A 21,190-nucleotide genomic window follows, 5' to 3' on the forward strand; every position below is an offset into this window, starting at 1 on the left:
AACTTTTTGCTACCTAGGAGGGTACACTGTTATATACATTCAGTTAAGCAATTATCTAGCTTAATGGTTTTAAGATTCTTATTAATTGTACAATTTTGGTATGTTAGAAAATAGTGACTAATGTATTGCTTATTGACTAGATAATTTAACTTTTTGCTCATGAGTTGTGTAAAGCTGCATTCAAATGGTAACTGAAATTTAATTAAACATGCACAACAGCATATAAAACTTATTTGTTAAACAAAGCAACCTTAATTGTTTGGCATACATAAACTTCACTGTCCCCCCTCCTCTCCAAGAGCTAGAGACTAAGTTTTCATGGTAGGCTGAGTCATAAATATGAATGATCTGAGAAGTGAGCAAATCAGAGTTCAGATAGGGAGAAACTATAAAATAGGAGTATGAGGCTATCCAGATTGGATCATTGGACGATCCTGCTGAGATGCATGCAGATACATGCTGGTGTCTCTGGAATCAGAAGTTTGTTCGCAACAGCAGTGGTGACTTTGCCAGTCTCTTGCATCCAGTAGCACAGACCACCACTCACCTCCTCCCCAGGATCAAGCTCTTTATCCAATACACAGCCTTTGTGCCAGATTTATAAAGCTTGATCTCAAAAGTTAGATATTTCTCCCCCTGATCCTTTCTTTATATAGAAAAGCAGACTTTAACTCTTTCTTTTTGTTTTTTTGTTTTTTTATAGAGGCTCATGGATTCAGCATATATATTCTTTATTGAACTATTTTGGAGGTTATGATAAGATTAAGGCCTTAGCATATTTTATATTCAATTCAGATTTAATTTTAAACAGATTTTTTTATAAGAAAGCTATTAAATAACAATAAAAAAATCCAATTTAAATCTTTTTTTTTCTGAAAAAATCATTTAATCCAACATGGGCTAGTGCAAGTGGATTTATGCCATAGTTTACCATGACCACTGTCACCTGCAGAAATAACTCTTTTCTCACTCTCTATTTTTATAGGTTCTACGATGGAATCCCTGGATCAAACAATCAATAGCTACCTGGATGTCTGGCTCGGGCCAAGAGGTAAGTTGTTCATTTTATAATTTCTAGAACCGAAGTTCAAATGCATATATTGAAGTACAGAAACTGCCATAGGAAGAGATTGGCTTTCTAGTATCCTGAAGCTAATAATAGTTTGTGTCAGCTGGTTTGGTGCCCATAAACACCCAATTGTGCAAAACTGTGATGTTCAGAGAAAAGGGCTTCTGAAGCTACTGAGCAATTGGCTTATGACTTGAAGAGTGAGGAATGACAGACCTCGAAACTTTATTTGAGCTAATGTACTGCAGCTGCTATTCTTCCTCCTATAAGTGTCAACCTGTTTTTTGGTCTTACTCAGCTAGTTGCCTCAACAATACCCTGCAACACTAAATCCTACAAATTAATTAAATGTGGCATGAAAAATACCGTTTTAAGTTTGCTCTTCATGAAGTACCCTCTTGTAATGAGGGAGAGGGTAAATAAGAGTGTCTGTTACTGAAGATCAATCATTCATGAATTAAAATGACACTATCCTATCCTATCCTCCTTTCCCTCCTCCCCCCCCCCCCCAAGAAGTTTTAATTTTGTTTGGTCTTTCAGTTTTTTTCTCATGTCCCTAATGCCTTATGCTTCTAATCCATTTTGCTTACCTTCTTCTTTCGTTTTTTTTTCCTTCTCTCCTTTTTTGAGATGGTGACGAATTGAATGCCATATCCTAGCTAAGGAGATTCTATCTGTTTTATGTACTAGTTTTATAGGTCATTGAAAATGATTAGGGGGCTGGGGCACATGACTTGCGAGAAGAGGCTGAGGGAACTGAGGTTATTTAGTCTGCAGGAGAGAAGAGTGAGGCGGGATTTGATAGCAGCCTTCAACTATCTGAGAGGAAGCTCAGCTGTTCTCAGTGGCAGCAGATGACAGAACAAGGAGTAATGGTCTCAAGTTGCAGTGCAGGCAATCTAAGTTGGATATTAGGAAACACTATTTCACTAGGAGGTTGATGAAGCACTAGAATGGGTGTTTTTAAGGCCTGGCTTGACAAAGCCCTGGCTGGGATGATTTAGTTGGGGTTGGTCCTGCTTTGAGCAGGGGATTGGATTACATGACCTCCTGATATTCTATTATTCTATATCTACACTGCAGTCATGGGATGTGATTGCAACTTGCCGAGGCATACCTGAGCTAACTGTAATGGAGCTAGCTCAAGTATCAGAGCAGCTGTAGCTGAGTGGGCATCCGCATGGGTTAGCTGCCTGAATAAGTGCTGAAGGTTGTGGGTGGGCTTGTGCGGCCTGTGCTGCTGTGATTTCAGCACTCCCAAAAAAAGCTAGCTCAGCTAGATTAAAGCTAGTTCGAGTATGTTTATGTGAGGTCCAGTCACACTCTATGACTACAGTGTAGATTGCCCCCAGGTACAGTATGGTTTCTGAGCTCCACTAAAATAGAACTGGAGCCTCTTCACTGCTACAAAGTGTCTAAACTGAATTGGTGTGAGCTTGTATTAAACTGTGTGTTGATCCCATTATAGACAGGCCTCTATGGAACGGGACAAGCTGACACCTTCTCCATGACTATTTCCTTATGTGTATTTCAGTTCAAAAAGTTGTTTTTGTAAAAATAGCATCATATTTGTCTGAATATTTTTATATCCATATCAAATTTGTTCAGTTTACTGTTTAAAAATGTCTTTTTCTACTTGCCAGTCTTGCCAACTCCCCCTGGAATCAGACTGTCAACTAGACTGTTTTCCTTCTGATGCATCACCAATAAAAAAGTTCCAAAAGCCAAATTATGCTGAGTAACACTTGTATAAAATCAGTGTCCTGTTTGGGTTTACACTGGTGTAATTTATTGCTTGGAATATAGTGTGTGATGCACAATAAGGAATCCAGTTCCCTCTCTTAGCCATACTGGCTCCTAAGGACTAGCAGAAATAAAAACAGTAAGAATGTACTTTGCTTAATACAGTAAGCAGAAATGACTTTGGAAACTAGCTATGTTGATATATTGAGGCTTTCAGGGAGAGAGGAAGAAACAAATGAAAAACAGCATGGTGAAGTTTATCAGCTTTAAAACTTATTCAGAATCATTTTTCTGTCCCAAATACCAAAGATAGATTTCAAGTAATAGTTTAAAACACGTAGCAGCAATAACTCCCTTTTGAAAGCAATGTTTTCATTAGGAGCAGTATTACTTGCATTTTGCTTAGCAACAGTGTGATTAAATGTAACCTTGCTATATATGCAAGTTATTGTGTAATTCAGAACAATCAGCATTTCTAGTAAGTTTATTTGCTGTTTTCCGTCAAGCATTTTCTTTCATTCACATTGGTTCATGTTAGATGATTGAGCAAAATGTTTTCCTGACAAGGCTTATAGTAACAGTGTTTTAAATATTTCCATTTACTAAATTGCAGTAGTAAATTTTGTTTGTTTTTTTTATTTTATTTCAGATCCCAGAGTAAAAGGATGGCTTCTTCTGGATAACTATACACCTACATTTATCTTCTCTGTCGTATACTTATTAATCATATGGATAGGACCAAAGTACATGCAGAATAAGCAACCATTCTCATGCCGGGGAATTCTAGTGGTCTATAATGTTGGACTTACGCTACTGTCATTTTTTATGTTTTATGAGGTAGGAGGGTTTTTTGGGTTTTTTGTGCAGTACCGTATTTAACCCCCACTTACACCAAAAACTTGTGCATATTGTCCTAAAGTTGGTAAAATAACTGCCAAAATGTTGCAACAATTCTTCACTGGTCACTTCTCCAAAGAAAATCACCATTATTACTAAGTTCGTACGAGCACTGCCGTTAATACCTTAGGGCATAGAGGATGGTGTGCAAAATACATTGTTCTGAAATGCGAAGTTCTCCTTCAGCACACAATGAAAAGGAAAACCTCAGTGGTAGTTAAATAGTTCCTAACTACGCCCCTAAAGGAGAACCACAGTTTGGGTATGGCTACACTTGAAATTACAAAGCGCTCCCACGGCAGCGCTTTGAAGTGTGAGTGCGGTTGCAGTGCCAGCGCTGGGAGAGAGCTCTCCCAGCGCTGCACGTAAGCCACATCCTCTATGGGTGTAGCTTGCAGCGCTCGGAGCCACGCTCCCAGCGCTGCGGCACTGATTACACTGGGGCTTTACAGTGCTGTATCTTGCAGCGCTAAGGGGGGTGTTTTTTCACACCCCTGAGTGCGAAAGTTGCAGCGCTGTAAAGCGCCAGTGTAGCCAAGGCCTCAGGCTGCTCTAAGAATGGGTAGTTACATCACATCTCACTAGGGAGCGTGGAATATAATTTTATTTAAATGTATTTGATCCACATCTTAATCTTTGCTTTTGCACATTTGAGAATCACATCTTCTCAATCATCTTGGTTGTTCTGAAACAGAAATATGTTAGCACACTTGGGATGCCATTGTTTTCACAAAGTTAAAACCAGATTATTTAATATAATTCCTTCAACTTTGAGTGAAACTGTGTCTGTTTTATTTTACAAGATAGAGATCCAGAAACTATAAATTCCATCCTACCCCATCAACCAGATCAATAAGAATATTCACAGTTAATTGCTGGGGTTAATTTTTTTTTTCAGTATGTACTTAAAAAAATCAAAGTTAATTATGTTAACATTTTAAGCTTCATATCACTTAAATAATTGTGTAAATATGATAGGTATGTGTATTGTCTGAGTTTACTCCATGCAAATATATAAAATTAAGCATAAGCAATATCACCAAAGACTTCATGACAAACATCTTAATCTATGGCACATATACAAGTGCAGATTTCTTTGGCATTATAGTAAGTGTAAATAAAATTCCCATTGCAGCTGATCTCTTCTCTTCTAGCACTCAGAATAATACTTATATTTTCCACATGAAGTTTTTGTAACGGAGTAGGAGGATGGCCTAGTAACCACTAAGAAGTCTTTTTCCATTACTAATGTCTGATTCTGTGAACTTAGAGCACTGGACTGAGACTCAGGGCACCCGGGTTCTGGTCCTGGCTTTGCCACTGGCCTTCTGGGTGACTCTGTGCAAGTTACTTTCCCTTTCTGTGTGCCAGCTTCCCCATTTTACAGATGGGGATAATGATACTGATCTCCTTTATTAAAGCGATCTACTGATGGAAAGCACTATTCAAGCTAAGTATTATCATCATTATTATTCATTATTTTTTGTTACTTAAGATTTATTCTTTCACACTATTCCATATACAATATTCCGTAAACTTTATATGATGTAAAGCCTTTACTTGTATTACAGCTGAACTGCTTCTCTTTTTCATAGTAATCTCCCCACTTATTAAGCACCATTTGCCTTGTCAACTCAGCTAAATCAAATGCATGTTTATATTTTTTTTTAACAGTTGTCTGGCATTACTCATGTGGCTTGGAAAACTGCCATAAAGTCACATAGTCAATGTGAGTTCTTTGATATGGTGAAGGGAAAAATAAAACTTCACCTGTATGCTACATGATTAGTGGCTAGAGCTTAAATTTAACTAGAATGTCATTGAACATAGTCTTTGCTACTGCAAATATATAATGCACCTTGATTTTCAGTGTTAGCGTTATATTTAGTGATCTTGCTCTCTGCATGAAAATATCCATTCAGCATTGTCTGGCAAGATCACAACTTTATTCACTTGATATCTGGAAACGCTAGCAAAAAAATAAATAAATTGTGCAGTGCAGCTCAATATCCTTTCCTTAATCACTTCCAAATAATTCCCACCCAGGTCCCAGCTGTCTCGCTGCTGGGACCCAATGTCCTCCGCTTACTTGAGGTGAAAGGAGGTGGGGGTTGGCTCTGCTGTTCCAGACGTAGAAACCCCAGACTCTCCTTCTTCAGCTCCCTTAAGGGATGCTTTCCTTGAAGTCCTTTCCCATATTATCCAATAACTATATCGTTTCCATAGAGTGCCTGCTGTGATACCTGCCATGAATTTTATGTACTAAGGTGCAGCATTACAACCTAATTCCCTTACTCCAACCTACTGGATCCCAAACTTACTGTGGGAAAGGAGAAAAGCCCACCCCGCTTTGACCAGTCTGGCAGCAAGGGGAAAATTCCTTCCTAGCTCCCCAGGGAAAAAGGCAACTAGCAAAATGCCCACAGCAGATCAAAAGGGAACTGGTCTTTTTGTCAAGTTCATGGGTGAGTGAATGCTGCCAGCCTGATCCCTGTAAAAGAGGGGCTGTCTGGGGCTGCATGGGGTATAAATCAGACATGCCAAATCTGTGGGGGAAAAATGCAGAAATTGGGCCTTTTTGATTGGCTCCTGCTTGCCAGGAACAAGGTGGGGGAGAGAGCCAAGGATGCACAGTGGACCCACCACAGTCCCAGACTGCACGTGGTGAGGATCTAGTCACATAGAGTTTTGGGGTTCTTAGGGACTGGCTTGTTTTAGCCTTGTTTTGAAATGGGATTAACTTGATTTTTGTCTTATTGTGAAAGTCGGAGTGCTTTATTTACTGCATGAAAGTTGGCAACTCTGGTATAAATACTCCCCACATTTACATTCTTACAGCCAGTGGGAAGGGCTGTGCAGTGGCCTTCTCCTTGCCTGGCCCCAGCTGCATACGGTCCATCTCTGTAAACTTTCCTCCTCCTCCCTACCTGTTGTAGAAGAGTCCTTAAAGGGACAATACCACTTTTCTTCCAGCTAGCCAGACCGAGACCTCCCCGCACCTTGTGTGGTGAGCACATTAGTGGGTGCAATATAACTATTTTTATAAATAGACACCCACAGAGCTCCAGTGTTATATTAAATGTTAATGGCCTCAGTAAGTGTGTATGCTGTGACTTAGCATTTTGTAACGTAAACTACATTATATGTATACAGTGCATTTCTGTTCAGCACCTCAGAAATCTTCTAGGGTAAATAAAACCAGTTCTTCAAACCCCTAGATAAACCCCCTTCAATAGACTCTGCATTGTGTCCATATTTATGTAGTCCTAGAATGGCAGAGTTGAGGGCAAGCATAATAATGGAGTGCCAGCTAAGACCCTAATCCTGTGGAAAGCTTTCACACGGGACGAGTCTACTAACTTTGGTTGGACAACTCACTTGCATAATATTAAGCCTGTGCATGTTTGCTCCATACCAGCAGTGTTGACAATTCACAATTCCACTGCAGGAGAGTATCTCTTTTGCTAACAAGAAATATAAGAATGTTTATCCTGTCCAACTTCCTGTTTGCAAATGTGGTGCTTTTATATGAAATTTGGCAATAATGTACTGTGGACACTTCATTGCATATTCATATTTGACATTTATGTCTACAACTTTTTTTAAGTACGTAAAACCTCTAGCAGCTTGCAGTTACTGTACCTGATATTGTATTTGGAGTCTTGCTGCAATTTTATTAATGATTGTGAGTCATGACAGGAACACCATTTACTAATCTTGTTTAAAAGAATGAGTTTTCTAGAATCTGAGATAATTGGGTCACCATACAACTAAGTCAGCATCCCAACTAAGAAAGTATTAAACTTAACCAATAATGGCTTTCTGTCTTTTAGAATTGAGCACATATTCATACAGATAAATTTTTACACACTTCCTTATATTTGCTTTCTTAAGATCAGAAAAATAAGGTTTGAATTTCTGCCTCTTCTCCATTTTAACCTAAAATTCTTGTGATTTGAAGTCCCCCTGTTCACTTGTATTTGCCAGTATGCAATATCATTGGGTCCCTTGTTTTAATTGGGAAAGCTTCCTGACAGCATGGAGGCTAAAGTTCTGTGTCTGTATCAACAGAGCAGCAAGTTGGTACATATTGCTTCACTAACGTGCCTCAATCCAGACCTTCTGTTAGTGAAGGTCCACGGTACAGTTTTATTTTGTGCAGGTCTTTGACACAGACGGTAACCTCAAAGCACTTTATAAAGTTCAGTAATACTGTTACAAAATTAAAGTAAAAATGAATGCAGACAGGGAGAAAGTAACAGCCCATAACCAAGGGACAAAAACAAACTCTGTTCACTTTGTTAATAAAGATTCTGCTTTGGTTCCTCAGAACTAAATGACCATACTATTAATTTTGAGTAGCATTTTTAAAAATTGCCTTTAGAATGGTTAACTTTAGGTAATTTAAACATCACATGCTCTGTATTTCTGCTGGAAACTGCTCTTTCATTATGCTAGTCAGTCTTTTGTAGACAGCTGCATTTCATAAGAAAAGACATGTCCATGATCTGGCATTGACGGTGTCTTTAGGAAAGAAAGTTGAACTCCACTGGGGTTCCTGCCAAATTAAAAGTTCAGCTACAGGACTTGCCTAGTTACAGCTGAAATGTACAGAGATTCATAGGTCCTAAGTGGTTAGGGAACCTACCTATACTGTAAACACAAGATTAGTGATTCTCAAGTGACTCAAGACTTATTGCAGAGCCAGTTGATACCAGCAGTAAGGTGGATTGGCCCCATCTCCTGTAAACAGAGAGGAGGTGGGGGAGACAAGTTGTTCATCAAATGATAGCACAGAATTTTGCTGGTCATGTAGACAGTAACATTAATATAAACAATGTGTCATACCAGTACTTGCAGCTATGTAAATAACACATTTGGGAACAATTACTGGTCAGGTCAGTGTGTCCCATGTGTGGCTAGTTTCTTAATTGTCTTTTTAATATGTGCTGAAATAAGGTAGAGCTAATACATGTGGCTAAAAGAAACATGAGTAAATTAGAAAAAGCAAGCATGATTGATTATTTTTTATGTTTAGAAAAAGCAGAGCATATTGTGAGCACTTGTGGAAACAAATGAATAGTAAGTTATTTTGAAATAGTCTCTGACTACAGGTCCATCCTTCCCTTTAAAAGGCTGCATCAGAACACCATTGGTTACTTTAAACCTGGTATAAAATTTCTTCCACTTAAGTAATTACAAGTGTTAAAAAAAACAAACCCCCACTTTGGATTGCACAACTCGGACATACCAATTAATCTGGAAAAATAAGCATTTGGTATGTAGGGTTGTTGACTGTAGCAAATATTCACTAATTGTAATAAATACAGTGTAAATGTTGTAGTTATTCCTCCATTTTTAATGGCCCCTGGAATGATGAGGATTATGTAAGCTTTTTCCACACAATGTCCTGAAACAAGGTTTTATGCTACTTGACTAACTTGAGGATGCTAAAGAATCCATACAGGCTTTTCAGTCTTCAGTTATTCAGAACTCTTTCCATGCTGTCATAATGATGGTCTCTATGCAGCACCCACTGTTCAGAAATGAAGTTGGTCCTTTGGCATGCTTCTGCTTTTAAATGTTTATGCACACAGAGATAGAAGGTCTCCTCTTGGATGAGAAGTATGATAGTAGAATTGTATTTTGTTTGAGTGAGCAGTTGGTTAGACTGACATAAAGGAGAATAGATGGATATATTGCTGTTGGGGTTTTTTTAGTTTATAGTTACATGCAAGGCTGCAGCTGTCCTTCTCCAATAAGATTTTTCTCATTTGTGGTATGGTGATGCTCAGTTTGATTCTTTCACCCATACCATTCATAAGAAGACTCTTAAGTGTATGTACTACTATATAGTTAATTGCTTGCTTTAACTGGTGGTGTTTGCGAAGATCAAAAATGGTGACACAAACTGACTTTGGATTTTGTTTTAATTTTTAAAGTAAAGCTAACTGTTCCAAAGCACTTCACACACTTTTTTTTTTTTAATTAGGTGGAAAAATGATGCTTTAGTTGTGAAAAAATTGACATTAGAAAAGGGCAGACCATTTAAGTGGTTAACTTCTATAAGACATAACTAGAACCAATTTACTACCCATTCTCCAATTCTGAGATACATGCAAGTAAATTAACACCTCTTACCCTTAACTTATTTAACTACAAAGTTTTCAATGGTTATATAAAACACTTTTTGTAACCTAAGTCATCCCTAGTGACACTGACAGAGAAGCCCTTCTATATTAGCACGTTGTTGGCAAGAACTGTGATTAAATGTTCTTGCTAACCCAGTTCCAGCATGAGCGTAGATGGGGCCAGAAATGGATGACTCTTGTTCTGAATACTCATTTCTGAACTGTTTTTCCTAGTTAGGACTGAACTACTTTTTGCACCTGGAAATTATCTAAATCAGTTACCACTTCTTTTCTCTTTTTTCTCTTTTTCTTTCTCTCTTTCTTTTTCTTTTTCTCTCTTTTTCTCTTTAAAGTGCCCAAAATGCTAAACTTTTATAATAGAATGGATAATTTAATAGAAACATTAATGGGGGATGGGGAAGACTGCTGGGAATCTCTGGGTATGTCTACACAGCGAGCAGCAGCCTGTGGCAGCAAGTCTCAAGAGCTCAGATTGGCAGACTCAGGCTATCAGGCCTTGCACTATGGAACTACAAATAGCTGTGTAGACATTGCAGCTCAGGCTCTGAAACCTGAGGAGGGACTTCAGAGCCCCAACTCCAGCCTGAGCGGCAATGTCTACACAGCTATTCTTAGTGCAAGCCTGAGTTTGTCGACCTGGGCTCTGAGTCTCGCTGCCATTCATTATGTAGACATACCTTGTGGAAATGTCTACATTGTGATTAAAAACCTGCAGCTGGCCTGTGCCTGCTCACCCAGGCTCCCGGGGCTCAGGCGAAGGGGCCGTTTCACTGCAGCATAGACTTGTGGGCTCAGGTTGGAGCCCTGGCTCTAGGACCCTGTAAGGTGGGAGGGTCCCAGAGATCAGGCTGCATCCCGAATCCAAATGTCTACACCACAGTTAAACGCCCCTTAGCACAGGCCAGCTGCGGGTGTCTAATTGCAGTGTAGATATACCCTACAAGGCTAGAAGCAGCCAAACACAACCCCTTCAGTTCAAGAGCTGTAATGGGAACATAGTGGCAAAGAAGAAAGAAATGAAAACGTACAGCTTGGTTCAACCTGATAATGTACATGTGATAGGGGTGCTCAGAATCTGTCATAAGACCTGTAGGAACAAATTACTATCACACACAGTGCCAGGAAATCGACAACCACCTATATAATGCAGGTAGTCATTTGGCTAGCTGGAACATACCAGCACTGAAAGGTTTAGTATTAAAAGTAATCTTGAAGAATCCAAATGTAGCAGAATACTAACTCTTCATGATTTCTTCAGACAATAAATAATTCTGAAAATGTGAATAATTTGACACAACTGGGGAAAGGTGAACTATTTCCAAACGAGTAAAACCGTCACCATGATTTGAATTCAGCACCTTTTTGAAGTATTAGTCATGGGGAAAGTTTTGGTATAATGGAAATGTTCAGGTATTATTTTTGCCATCATAAGGCACTGGGCATGCAACATAAAGGCTGTAAAACTCCAGCAGTTTTCCTTTCCTAGTTCATACTCTGTGCACATAAAACATAGTATCTTTTCTTCAAAAAGTCAGAAATAGAACTTACTTTTGTCTAAGTGCCCCACTTCTGCAGAAAATAATCAGCACAAACGTTTTTTAGCTCTAAAATAGGTTTGTTCAAAAACACACACACATCTTTCAAAACTCGATGGGGATGAGATCTTTACCTGTCCTGTTTAGTTCAGGACACAGTAATTGGAGCAGGAAGGGTGGCGGGGAAGAATATGGAACTGTTATTAACTAGGCTTTCAATCACTACCATGATTCAGTTACTGTTTGGGGCTTAAATTGTAACCTAATGTCCCAGAATCAGTCAGTAAAGCTGCGGCCATGGTTCAGGTGTACTGTCAAGTGCAATATTTTCATCAGATACCTTATTCTTTCATCTTGTCAGCTGGTTACAGGAGTATGGGAAGGAGGATACAATTTCTTCTGTCAGGACACACACAGTGGAGGTGAAGCTGATATGAAGGTAACATTACTTGTTATAACTCAATTGCTACTTGAAATTTTCTCTTTGCAGATGAGTGAAGACCAGAACAGGATTTATCTAAACAGGCTCCTCTTCCCCCTCCCCCAAGTATACTCGGTGCACAGAAAGCACACGTTGAAACTTGGCAGTTAGTTCCGAATATGATATAATCACTAAGTCCCTACTAAATTCCCGGCCATGAAAAATGTGTCACAGGCCGTGAAATCTGGTCTCCCACTGTGAAATCTGGTCTTTTGTGTTCTTTTACCCTATATTACACAGATTTCACAGAAGAGACCAGCGTTTCTCAAATTGGGGGGTCCTGACCCAAAAGGGAGTTGCAGGAGGGTCACATGGTTATTTTAGGGGGGCTCATGGTATTGGCACCCTTACTGCTGTGCTGACTTCAGAGCTGGGTAACTGGAGAGCGGTGGCTGTTAACCTGGCACCCAGCTCTGAAGGCAGCAGCAGTGCTGAAGTAAGGGTAGCAATACCATGCCACTCTTAGTTCTGCGCTCCAGCCTTCAGAGCTGGCTGGCAGGACACTGAGGGCCCGGTTCTGCAGGCAGCAGCACAGAAGTAAGGGTGGCAATACCATACCATGCCATCCTTCTGCACTGCTGCTACTGGTGGCTCTGCCTTCAGAGCTGGGCTCCTGGCCAGCAGCCACTGCTCTCCAACTGCTCAGCTCTGAAGGCAGCGCCGCTGTGAGCTGCAGTGCAGAAATAAGGGTAGCAGTACCACAACTCCTCCTACAATAACCTTGCAAACCCCCCCCAAACTCCTTTTTGGGTCAAGACCTCTACAATTACAACATCTTGAAATTTCAGATTTAAATTGCTGAAATAATGAAATTTCTGATTTTAAAAATCATATGACTGAAATTGACCAAAATGGACTGTGCATTTGATAGGGCCCTACTAATCACATTTGGTATTTGAAAAGACCTCTTGAGGCTGGATTCATGTTTGACACCTACTATGCCCATTACTGCAGCATTTGGGTACACTTTTAAAATTAAAAAAAAAAAAAAAAGTTTATAACTCTTCTCCTCCCTGCACCTGATCGCCCTGCTGTGAACTGCTTTTCCCCCATCCTCAGCAAAACACCTCTATGATATGTAGAGGAGATGTTTTCCACCGAGAGCAAAACAGAAATATGTTTAAACATCCTGCCTCGTGTCTCACTTTAATAGCCTCATAAAATATTCTCTGTTATCCTTCTCAATCCTGCCTCTTTAGACTCATGTCTCTTACAGAAAACTTGGTGCAAGGAATGTGCTGAGCTTTCCAGTGATTTTGCCATGAATATCTAGAAGTAGTGAGATGTGTTCTGTTGACTTGAGAGAATTACAGGGACAACTCCTGAATTTATTATTTTTCCCTCCTCTCCGTGTAGATTGTACGTGTCCTTTGGTGGTACTACTTCTCCAAACTCATCGAATTCATGGACACCTTCTTTTTCATTTTGCGAAAAAATTATTACCAGATCACTGTTCTTCATGTCTATCACCATGCATCTATGCTGAACATCTGGTGGTTTGTTATGAACTGGGTGCCTTGTGGTCACTGTAAGTACTGTGGAGAAGAGAACCTACAACAGACCTACGTTTTATTTAAGGCCAAATTCTGCCACAGGATGTATATAAGCAACTCCCATTGACTTCAGTCTCAGGATCTGGCCCATCTTGCTTAAAATGCAGCAAAAAAATTAAGTTGCTTTATTAAATTACAAGCAATACCAATAGTTGCAGGTATGAAGCTGCCTGTAGGCCCCTTATGCAATGATTGAACAGTGGAAGCGTTTCAGTGTAGATAATCGGTTTTGCAGGAAGTACAATCTGTTTGCCTGCTGCTGTAGCGTGGCTCTGACATCTGTGTCAGCTGTGCTTACTTTCCTTCACAGCACATGCAAATATTCAAGCAAAGCTTCCAAGGAGAAACAGGTTTTAAGTCAGGCTTGGAAGCCTGCTGCAGGTAGGTGTAAGGTGGCTGATAACTGCTAGAAATCAAACAATTGTCTGAGTCCATCAAAACTTTGCTCACTCAGGATGTTTTTCCCTTTAATTTATCCTGTTCTATGGGTGGCCATAACAAATTATTTCAGTTAAAATTTTTGTCCCATGGGCACTAATGAACTTGACTGAATGCTCTTTTGCCTCTTCCCATCTCTCCTCTTGTTTAAAACCTTACTAAATACTGCTGACCTCTTGCAACCTCACTTGGATTCTTTTAATTTCATTTGCTTTTAACTGACCTTGTTTCCCAAATGTGTTAGCATAAAAATATGGGGGAGGCAACAATAATGTAGAGGAATAACATAGCTTGTGGGTCAGTGATTTTGTTGATCGAGATTAGCATAGCTTTGCTGAAGGAAAGTTTTTATGGGATCAGTCTGTCATCAACCTGGTGTGCATAAGAAATACCAGTTGTGTGGATAGAAAAGCTGCAAAACTCTCAAAACACTTCTTGGTTCTGAGAAGAACAGTACAGAAACTGCATTTATTTCTTAATGTCAACATGGAGCAAGTAACATTTAACTTCAGAAGCGTGCATGTGTAACTATGTTGTTCTAGAGCAGTGGTGCAGACCCCGTTGGAAATCTTTAGACATAGGTCTGCATTCGACAGGTTGAAAACCACTGTTCTAGAGAGAAGTCAAGTACCTATTTGTCTTACCTTTACAATAGTAAAAGCCGCACAATCACATGTTTAAGTGGGCTTAAAAATGCTTGATAATGCCCTGTTTGGGTTTTCTTTTTTTTTGAGCTAGCTATGCTACTTGGGCTTTGATAGCGTATGCAATTTAGTGATGGGCAGTGAAAACTTCAAATCCTTTAATGACAGAGCCATTGTAAACAAAGCCAAATAAAATGGGCAAACTGAGCTTTTGGAAATCCTCAGAATGTTGTGTCTTATAACCAAAAGCAGACTGCTAGTTTCAGTGGAAATGCCTGGCAAAGGAGGCTAGGTCTAAAATTAGACCAGTGAAGCTTTGGTTTGTGGACATGTTTGTGCACCTCCACCCTCTTGCCTCCTCACCTTTTCTGAGCAAACAGAGTGTTGAAATGAACAACAACCCTACTTGGATAAGTGGAGCAGACAGGTAGGCGTGGAAGGTTGGCACAAAATGCACCGATCGTGTGCACAGTTGCAAAAGGCCCTGAGCTTATTGCCTGTTTGAGAGTCTGATTCTTTTTTAGCCTTTAGTTTTGGGGACACTGACTATTTAAAAAGGTCCTGCTAATGTTTAAAAATGTCACCTTCTGTGGCTGTGCATTTTAGCACAGTTCAGGTTCCAAGTGTGCCAACTTGTTTTCTGTATTAAAATACCCTCTTTCTTCCCATCTCCATTTTAGCATACTTTGGTGCCACCCTTAACAGCTTTATCCATGTCCTGATGTACTCCTACTATGGATTGTCTGCTATTCCAGCTATGCGCCCTTATCTGTGGTGGAAGAAATACATCACTCAGGGACAGCTGGTGAGTTACTCAGTTTTTGGTTCCCTGCCAGACTTCTCTGGCACTGGAGGAACTGTTTTCCCTGCCTGTAATAAAGGGAGGGGAATTTTAATTTCTTGACTGAAAGCTAGTAAACTAGAGGAGGGCATTTTGCATTGTGCTTAGCATAATGGGGGCTTCTGGGCAGTCATCGTAACATAACAGTAATTTTCAATGAGAAGTTTAGCGATGCCTCTGTCCACTCATCTCTGATTTGCAGCTAAATTTATTCCTATGTCACAGCACTGCGCTTTCTGTGATTCTGTAGTGAGAATGCAGGGAAAAGCTAAGTTTCTTCCCAAGCACTCTGAGCCAGTGCATTCTTCTAAAGCATTTGTTGGTCATGAACTGATGTTGCAGTGACAGACTGGAATCTGCATGTGACTCAAAATCCTAGGTAAAGAGGCCCTTTATTCTAATCCTGCAAAACAGTTGTCTTCCTGCCTGGTTTTTATGTACAGTTGTAAATGGTTCTCTAAATATTGTTCAATGTTTCTATCCTTCAGCTGCACTTTAAGTAGGTGGATTTAATCACTTCTATAATTGTTATACTTTTACCCACATCCATTGGTATTGTTCTCTTATACCTCCGCTGGTGCCTAGATGTTTTGTGTACAGCATGTGATGAAGAAAAATAGCTGAGCAATGGGTTTGTGCATGTAGTGACAATAATAAGATTTTGCTCTTATGTAATACTTGTAATCTGTGGATCTCAAACCACCACATAAAGGACAGCAAGTGTTAGCTCCACTGTACAGAAAAAGAACTGAGGCACAAAAGTGATTTGCCTAGGCAGATGGTTGGCAGAGCTGTTAATAGACTCAATTCAATTAAACCTTATTGGTATGACAACCTATACAAGTGTTGCCAAACTATGAAAATGAACACCTCAGGTTTCTCTTAGAGATTGGTATAATACGTCCAGGACAGAGCTACGCACTGTTGGGAGTTTGATTCCCTGTGTCCATTTGTCAGCAGTGTTCATTCTTGATCCAGTGGCAAGTTGATGTGTTGTGTGGGGCTGGCTGCACCATCCTTCTCCCAGGATTAGGTACCATTTCTCCTCATCACGTTTTGATGACAATAGAACTCAAGTCTCTGCCTAATGGTAGCCCTGGAAAGGCAGTCTTGCCTGCACTGTCCAGTCTGGGGATGCTCAGTTTTGTTTGTCTTGCAGGGAAACAATCTTTCTGTTCTTAATCTGCCAACTTCCCTGTAAGGGTGAAACTTGCTTCAGGCCGTCTGCAGCACTTAATTCCTGAACAGTATTTGTACAGAGGGGCCTCAAGCAGAGAAGACCAGCAGAGGTTCCTGTGCACCCCCTGCCTGCTGCCAAAAGGGTCTCCATGGTGGCCTTGGGTAGGCCAGCACAGAGGTCCTCAGGGAGGGACCCCAAGAGAGCCACCACATGCTATGGTCCCAAGTAGTGTGGCAGGGGATTTCACCTCCCAGACCTTTCCATGCTCCACCAACAGAGTCTGAATACTTCATTTGGATGGGTGAATTTTACCCTTTAATCCATTTAAGATAAATAACTCCTGCACAGGATTCACTAAGTGTTTTGAGGTGAAGCAATATTTGTAAAATAAAGAGCTTTCAAAAAAGAACCCAAATATTGTGGTCCAAACAAAGGTCTGTCAGCAAATGTTTCCTAAAATCCTTTTTCCTGTCATAAAGGCAAAGTGTCTGTCTTCAGACTCACTTTAGTGACCATTTGGACTTGTTTAGAAATCATTTCTCTAGTTCTTGGTCTGTTGGTTTGTTTCCCCTTCTTTTCACTACTGTGCTCCTATTTTTTTTTCCTCTTTCAGATTCAGTTTGTCCTGACAATCTTCCAGACAAGCTGTGGTGTTGTTTGGCCATGTGCCTTCCCTATGGGATGGCTGTATTTCCAGATCTCCTATATGATTTCTTTGATTATCCTCTTCACAAATTTCTACATTCAGGTAAAACAAATGTTCATTCGTTCTTTGCACCAGTCTTATTTGAAAGCCTTGAAACGTGGTTTTCCCCTCTTCAGTATAAATGTGTTTTCACTATTGGCACGTGTCTGCCCTTCATGGTGTATGGTGTAGGCTGTATGTGCAGCCCAGGAAGATTAGGAATTTGAATAACAAGTTTCTGATGAAAAAATGCTTAGTTAAAGTAATGTGAAGTATAAGTGTATAGGAAATAGTGCTCTGCTCAAGGAGCAGCTTTCCATTTTGAAATACAGTAGTAACCTGTAAAGACAATTTGCAATGTACTCATGTAAAGAAGTGTCATGCATTATCAAAGTTGCAAAAACAATGACTCAGAGTCACACGTGATCATAACTTTTAGGAAATTGCTCCAAATCTTGACTTGTAAAATAATCCTTTGCCAGAAATACACAAAACTATTTGGAACTGTTTTTTGCATTGACATTTGCTGTCCTTCTCTCCCCTATGGCCCCTAAGTACAGAACACTAGCATGCTAGCATTAAGTCTCTGACTTAAAAATTCAGCATAATAACTACTGAAAATTTATCTCTGAATGTGTTGAAGGCTTAGTGTATATCACTGTAATCAGGGTCTTGTGCTAGGATGTGCAAGTCAGTGCACATGTTTAATTGCTCTGAGGGAACAGACCTTTTGTATGTGATTTAAAACAAAACTTTGTGCACATCTATGTATTTTAGACTTACAAAAAGAAGGCATCCTCCAGAAGGAAAGAATATCAGAATGGCTCTACAGCCGCTGTGAACGGGTACACAAACAGCTTTTCTTCCCTCGAGAACAATGTGAAACAAAGAAAACAAAGAAAGGATTGAAGACCAAACTGAGAAACCATTTTGATACCACAAACAACAAAATAATCTGATTGTAAGCACAATAAGAGTTGTGCACTGATACCCTAATAGCTACTGTAACTATTCCTGCCTAGAATAGTGCGATTTATGTAGGACTTAACGTGTGCAAACGCCCTAGAAACTGTATACAGTTAAAGTTAATAATTCTAGGCATCACTGACCCCGCTATAGACTGTGGAAGGGAGTATTATTGTAGTATATGACACTGCTGTTGCCTTACTAGTGAATATAATAGGTGCTGAATTATGATTCACAGTTTCAGAACACTGTAATCCAAACTCATGTTTTTTACTGTAGATTATGCATGTGATTGTAAATGTAATTTGTACAATGTTGGTTTCAGTAGGTAAACACACATGCCTTAAAAAAAAAAAAAAATTAAAAAGCAGGGCCCAAAGCTTATTAATGGTTTCAAAATTAGGGTACGTTTCAACTTTGAGTTGATTGACTTTTTAATAAGTCATTTAGAAAAATCCATTGATCGTTTTACTGTACTGTATGTGACACATAACGTTAAGTATCTCCTACATGTTACAGTGAAATTAGAAATAGCGCCTTCAGTTTTGTATGTTTGGCTTTAATTGACTAAGCAGTCAGTCAAGATGGAAGTTTATTTTACCTTTTTAATAGATCTTATTTTTTTATTTTGCATATGTCACTAATGCTTAAGCAGTCCAGCAAGACTTAAATATTAATTGTCTCTAAGAGTTAGGGAATATACAGGGAAGGTACATCTTGGTTTTTTACTTCTGTGAATTGCTAAATTGCAAAGTAGTTTTTAATACTGGAAAGCGTGCCAGTTTCAAGCATTGTGGTACCATAGCCATATTCATGTTTCAGAAGTGACTGGATAGTCTATGACCTTAGTAAAGCTCTTTTTTCTTTTAAAAATGAAGATAAAGGATGCTTTTCAAATGTAATTATTCATATTGGCATTTGTATTGCTATTTGTGTAGCATACTTTGTCATTCTTAAAATGTGCCTAGCTCACAAAAAGATATTTTTTTCCCAGAAAGTAAAATTAAACAGATCAAGTCACACAGACATCAAAAAATAAACCTTTGGAAATGTGCTGGAGATGAGTGTTTGTTTTTGTTTCCTGAGTGTAAACTGTGTAGATCACCTGTAACTTTTTGGCTTATCAACAAATTTGTTTAGAACTGCTTGTTAAAATTCCTATTAATGTAAAATCTTGCTTTGCACACATGAGGAGACAGTTGCAAAGCAGACATCTATAGCTGGTATGTTATCTACTAACGTGGAGTTTAGATTATGAATACTTTTATTCATTTGAGCTCAAAACATTTAACTAATCATGCAAGACATCCTGTTGGTCATTTGCTTAAGTTTGTATGTTAACTATTTTGTTTGATATTTATATAAATATCAGAGTTTTACCGTGTTTAACTTTTTAATTTTTTGCACATCTGTTAGGGAAATAATGAGTTTTCCTATTAGCTTTGGGGGTTTTCTTTACTTGTTTTAAAGGAGACACAACATCTGTTTACATTTACATTATCAAAGCTTGTGTGTCTTCATTTCTAGGTACTGGTTTGCACAGTCTTTACATATTTCAGTACAGCAGCTGTAACATTCAAAATACGCTGTCTAAGTGTGCTAGAAATAAACCCTTGGCTCATCTGAATATACCTACATTGTTAATGTTTGACATTGTTTAATCATTAAAACATTTTTGATTATCTCTGCCTGAATTCCATAGTACTTCATTTTATGGATTTGATATTGCACCTTATTTTGTATGATGCTAAGTGAGAACTATCATGGTTGTTAGAAATAAGGGGGAACTACAAATGCTTACAGAAATTTCACACACACATACATCAAATAACACATTCCTTACAAGAAACATTGACAGCTACCAAACACTTAGCTTTAATTGTAGAAATAATTATCCACATGGGTGGATTAATCCTCTCAGTGGAATTACTGCCTCCTTACCTGTAGAATGGGATGTGTGGTCTGAGCACAGGACAAAAATTACGGTCCCAGCCATAGCACCTAGTTTTCCTGACTCAGAAACCCAGTCTCTAAAATGACAGTAATGCACCTATCTAAAGTACTGAGGAATGATTAATGCTTGTAAAGCCTTCCCTAGGCTCTGCTGCCTTGTCTCTGTTCCCTAACTGTACCAAAAGCATTTAATTGATCTTAGATACCATGGTGATGGGCATTGTATGAGCACCTCACAAAATCCATAAAGCGTACGAAACTACTTATGGGCTTGTTTATACATGGAGTTATTCAGGAATAGCTGTTCCTGAATCACATATAGACAAGCACTAACTCTCTTCCCTCCAGTCTGCATGCTGTTGTGAGAAGGCTGAATCAAGGAAGCAGGCTTTGCTTTTTGCTCTGAAGGTCCAAGGTTCTTCTGATGTCTTCCAGGAGTGAGTTCCAATTTTGTAGGCCAATAATTAAACAAGCTCTGTCTCCTGCACTCATTAATTTAACTTTTGAGGTTCACAGTTTCATTGAGTGGAATGTAGCAGTCCTGGGGGGCCTTTGATCACACTGTGCAATGCAATCACTCAGGTAACTAGTTTCTTCCATGGACAGCTTTTAAAATGGCCAAAACCATAAACGGAACCTGGTATTCCCTGGGGAATCAGCAGGGAGAGTGGAGTACTGCAACTATGTGCAGTGAGGAGCATTTGTTGCTGTATTCTGAACTAACTACCTTTTTAAGGGCAGCGGCTTCATCACTACAAAACTATATAATAATTAAACCTAGCATGCAGTCTTGTAGCCAGCTGTCAGTGGAAGAAAGGATGGGATTGTAATGTTCCACCCACCCACAAACTAAGTCACTATAAGATCCACAGTGAATCTCTAGCTGTTACATACTATATCTATTGCCCAATAGTAAATGAAAGGTTTGAGAGGGTGTGTAGACTCTATCAGCCTTCACTATACTATACTGATCAGTGAACAGATTGGGGCAAAAAACTGAGCACTCTAATAGAGAGTGGACAGTCAGGAAACCTAGTATGTATTCCCAGCTCC

At 39.3% G+C, this 21,190-nt stretch overlaps 1 protein-coding gene across 1 annotated transcript in view; it reads left to right on the plus strand.

The window, feature by feature from the left end:
• The window catches only part of ELOVL5 (ELOVL fatty acid elongase 5), a 59,260-nt gene extending 39,392 nt beyond the window's left edge, over positions 1–19,868 (plus strand). Inside the window, exons 2-8 of the mRNA XM_050950971.1 lie at positions 986–1,051; positions 3,462–3,649; positions 11,758–11,835; positions 13,234–13,405; positions 15,193–15,317; positions 17,147–17,281; positions 17,996–19,868. Coding sequence (XP_050806928.1) covers positions 994–1,051; positions 3,462–3,649; positions 11,758–11,835; positions 13,234–13,405; positions 15,193–15,317; positions 17,147–17,281; positions 17,996–18,127 — 888 coding nt within the window. The 5' untranslated portion in view covers positions 986–993 and the 3' untranslated portion in view covers positions 18,128–19,868. The remainder of the gene's footprint in view (positions 1–985; positions 1,052–3,461; positions 3,650–11,757; positions 11,836–13,233; positions 13,406–15,192; positions 15,318–17,146; positions 17,282–17,995) is intronic.
• The last annotated feature ends 1,322 nt before the right edge of the window (positions 19,869–21,190 follow it).

Source organism: Gopherus flavomarginatus, chromosome 4 (assembly GCF_025201925.1).
Source record: "Gopherus flavomarginatus isolate rGopFla2 chromosome 4, rGopFla2.mat.asm, whole genome shotgun sequence".
NCBI lineage: Eukaryota > Metazoa > Chordata > Testudines > Testudinidae > Gopherus > Gopherus flavomarginatus.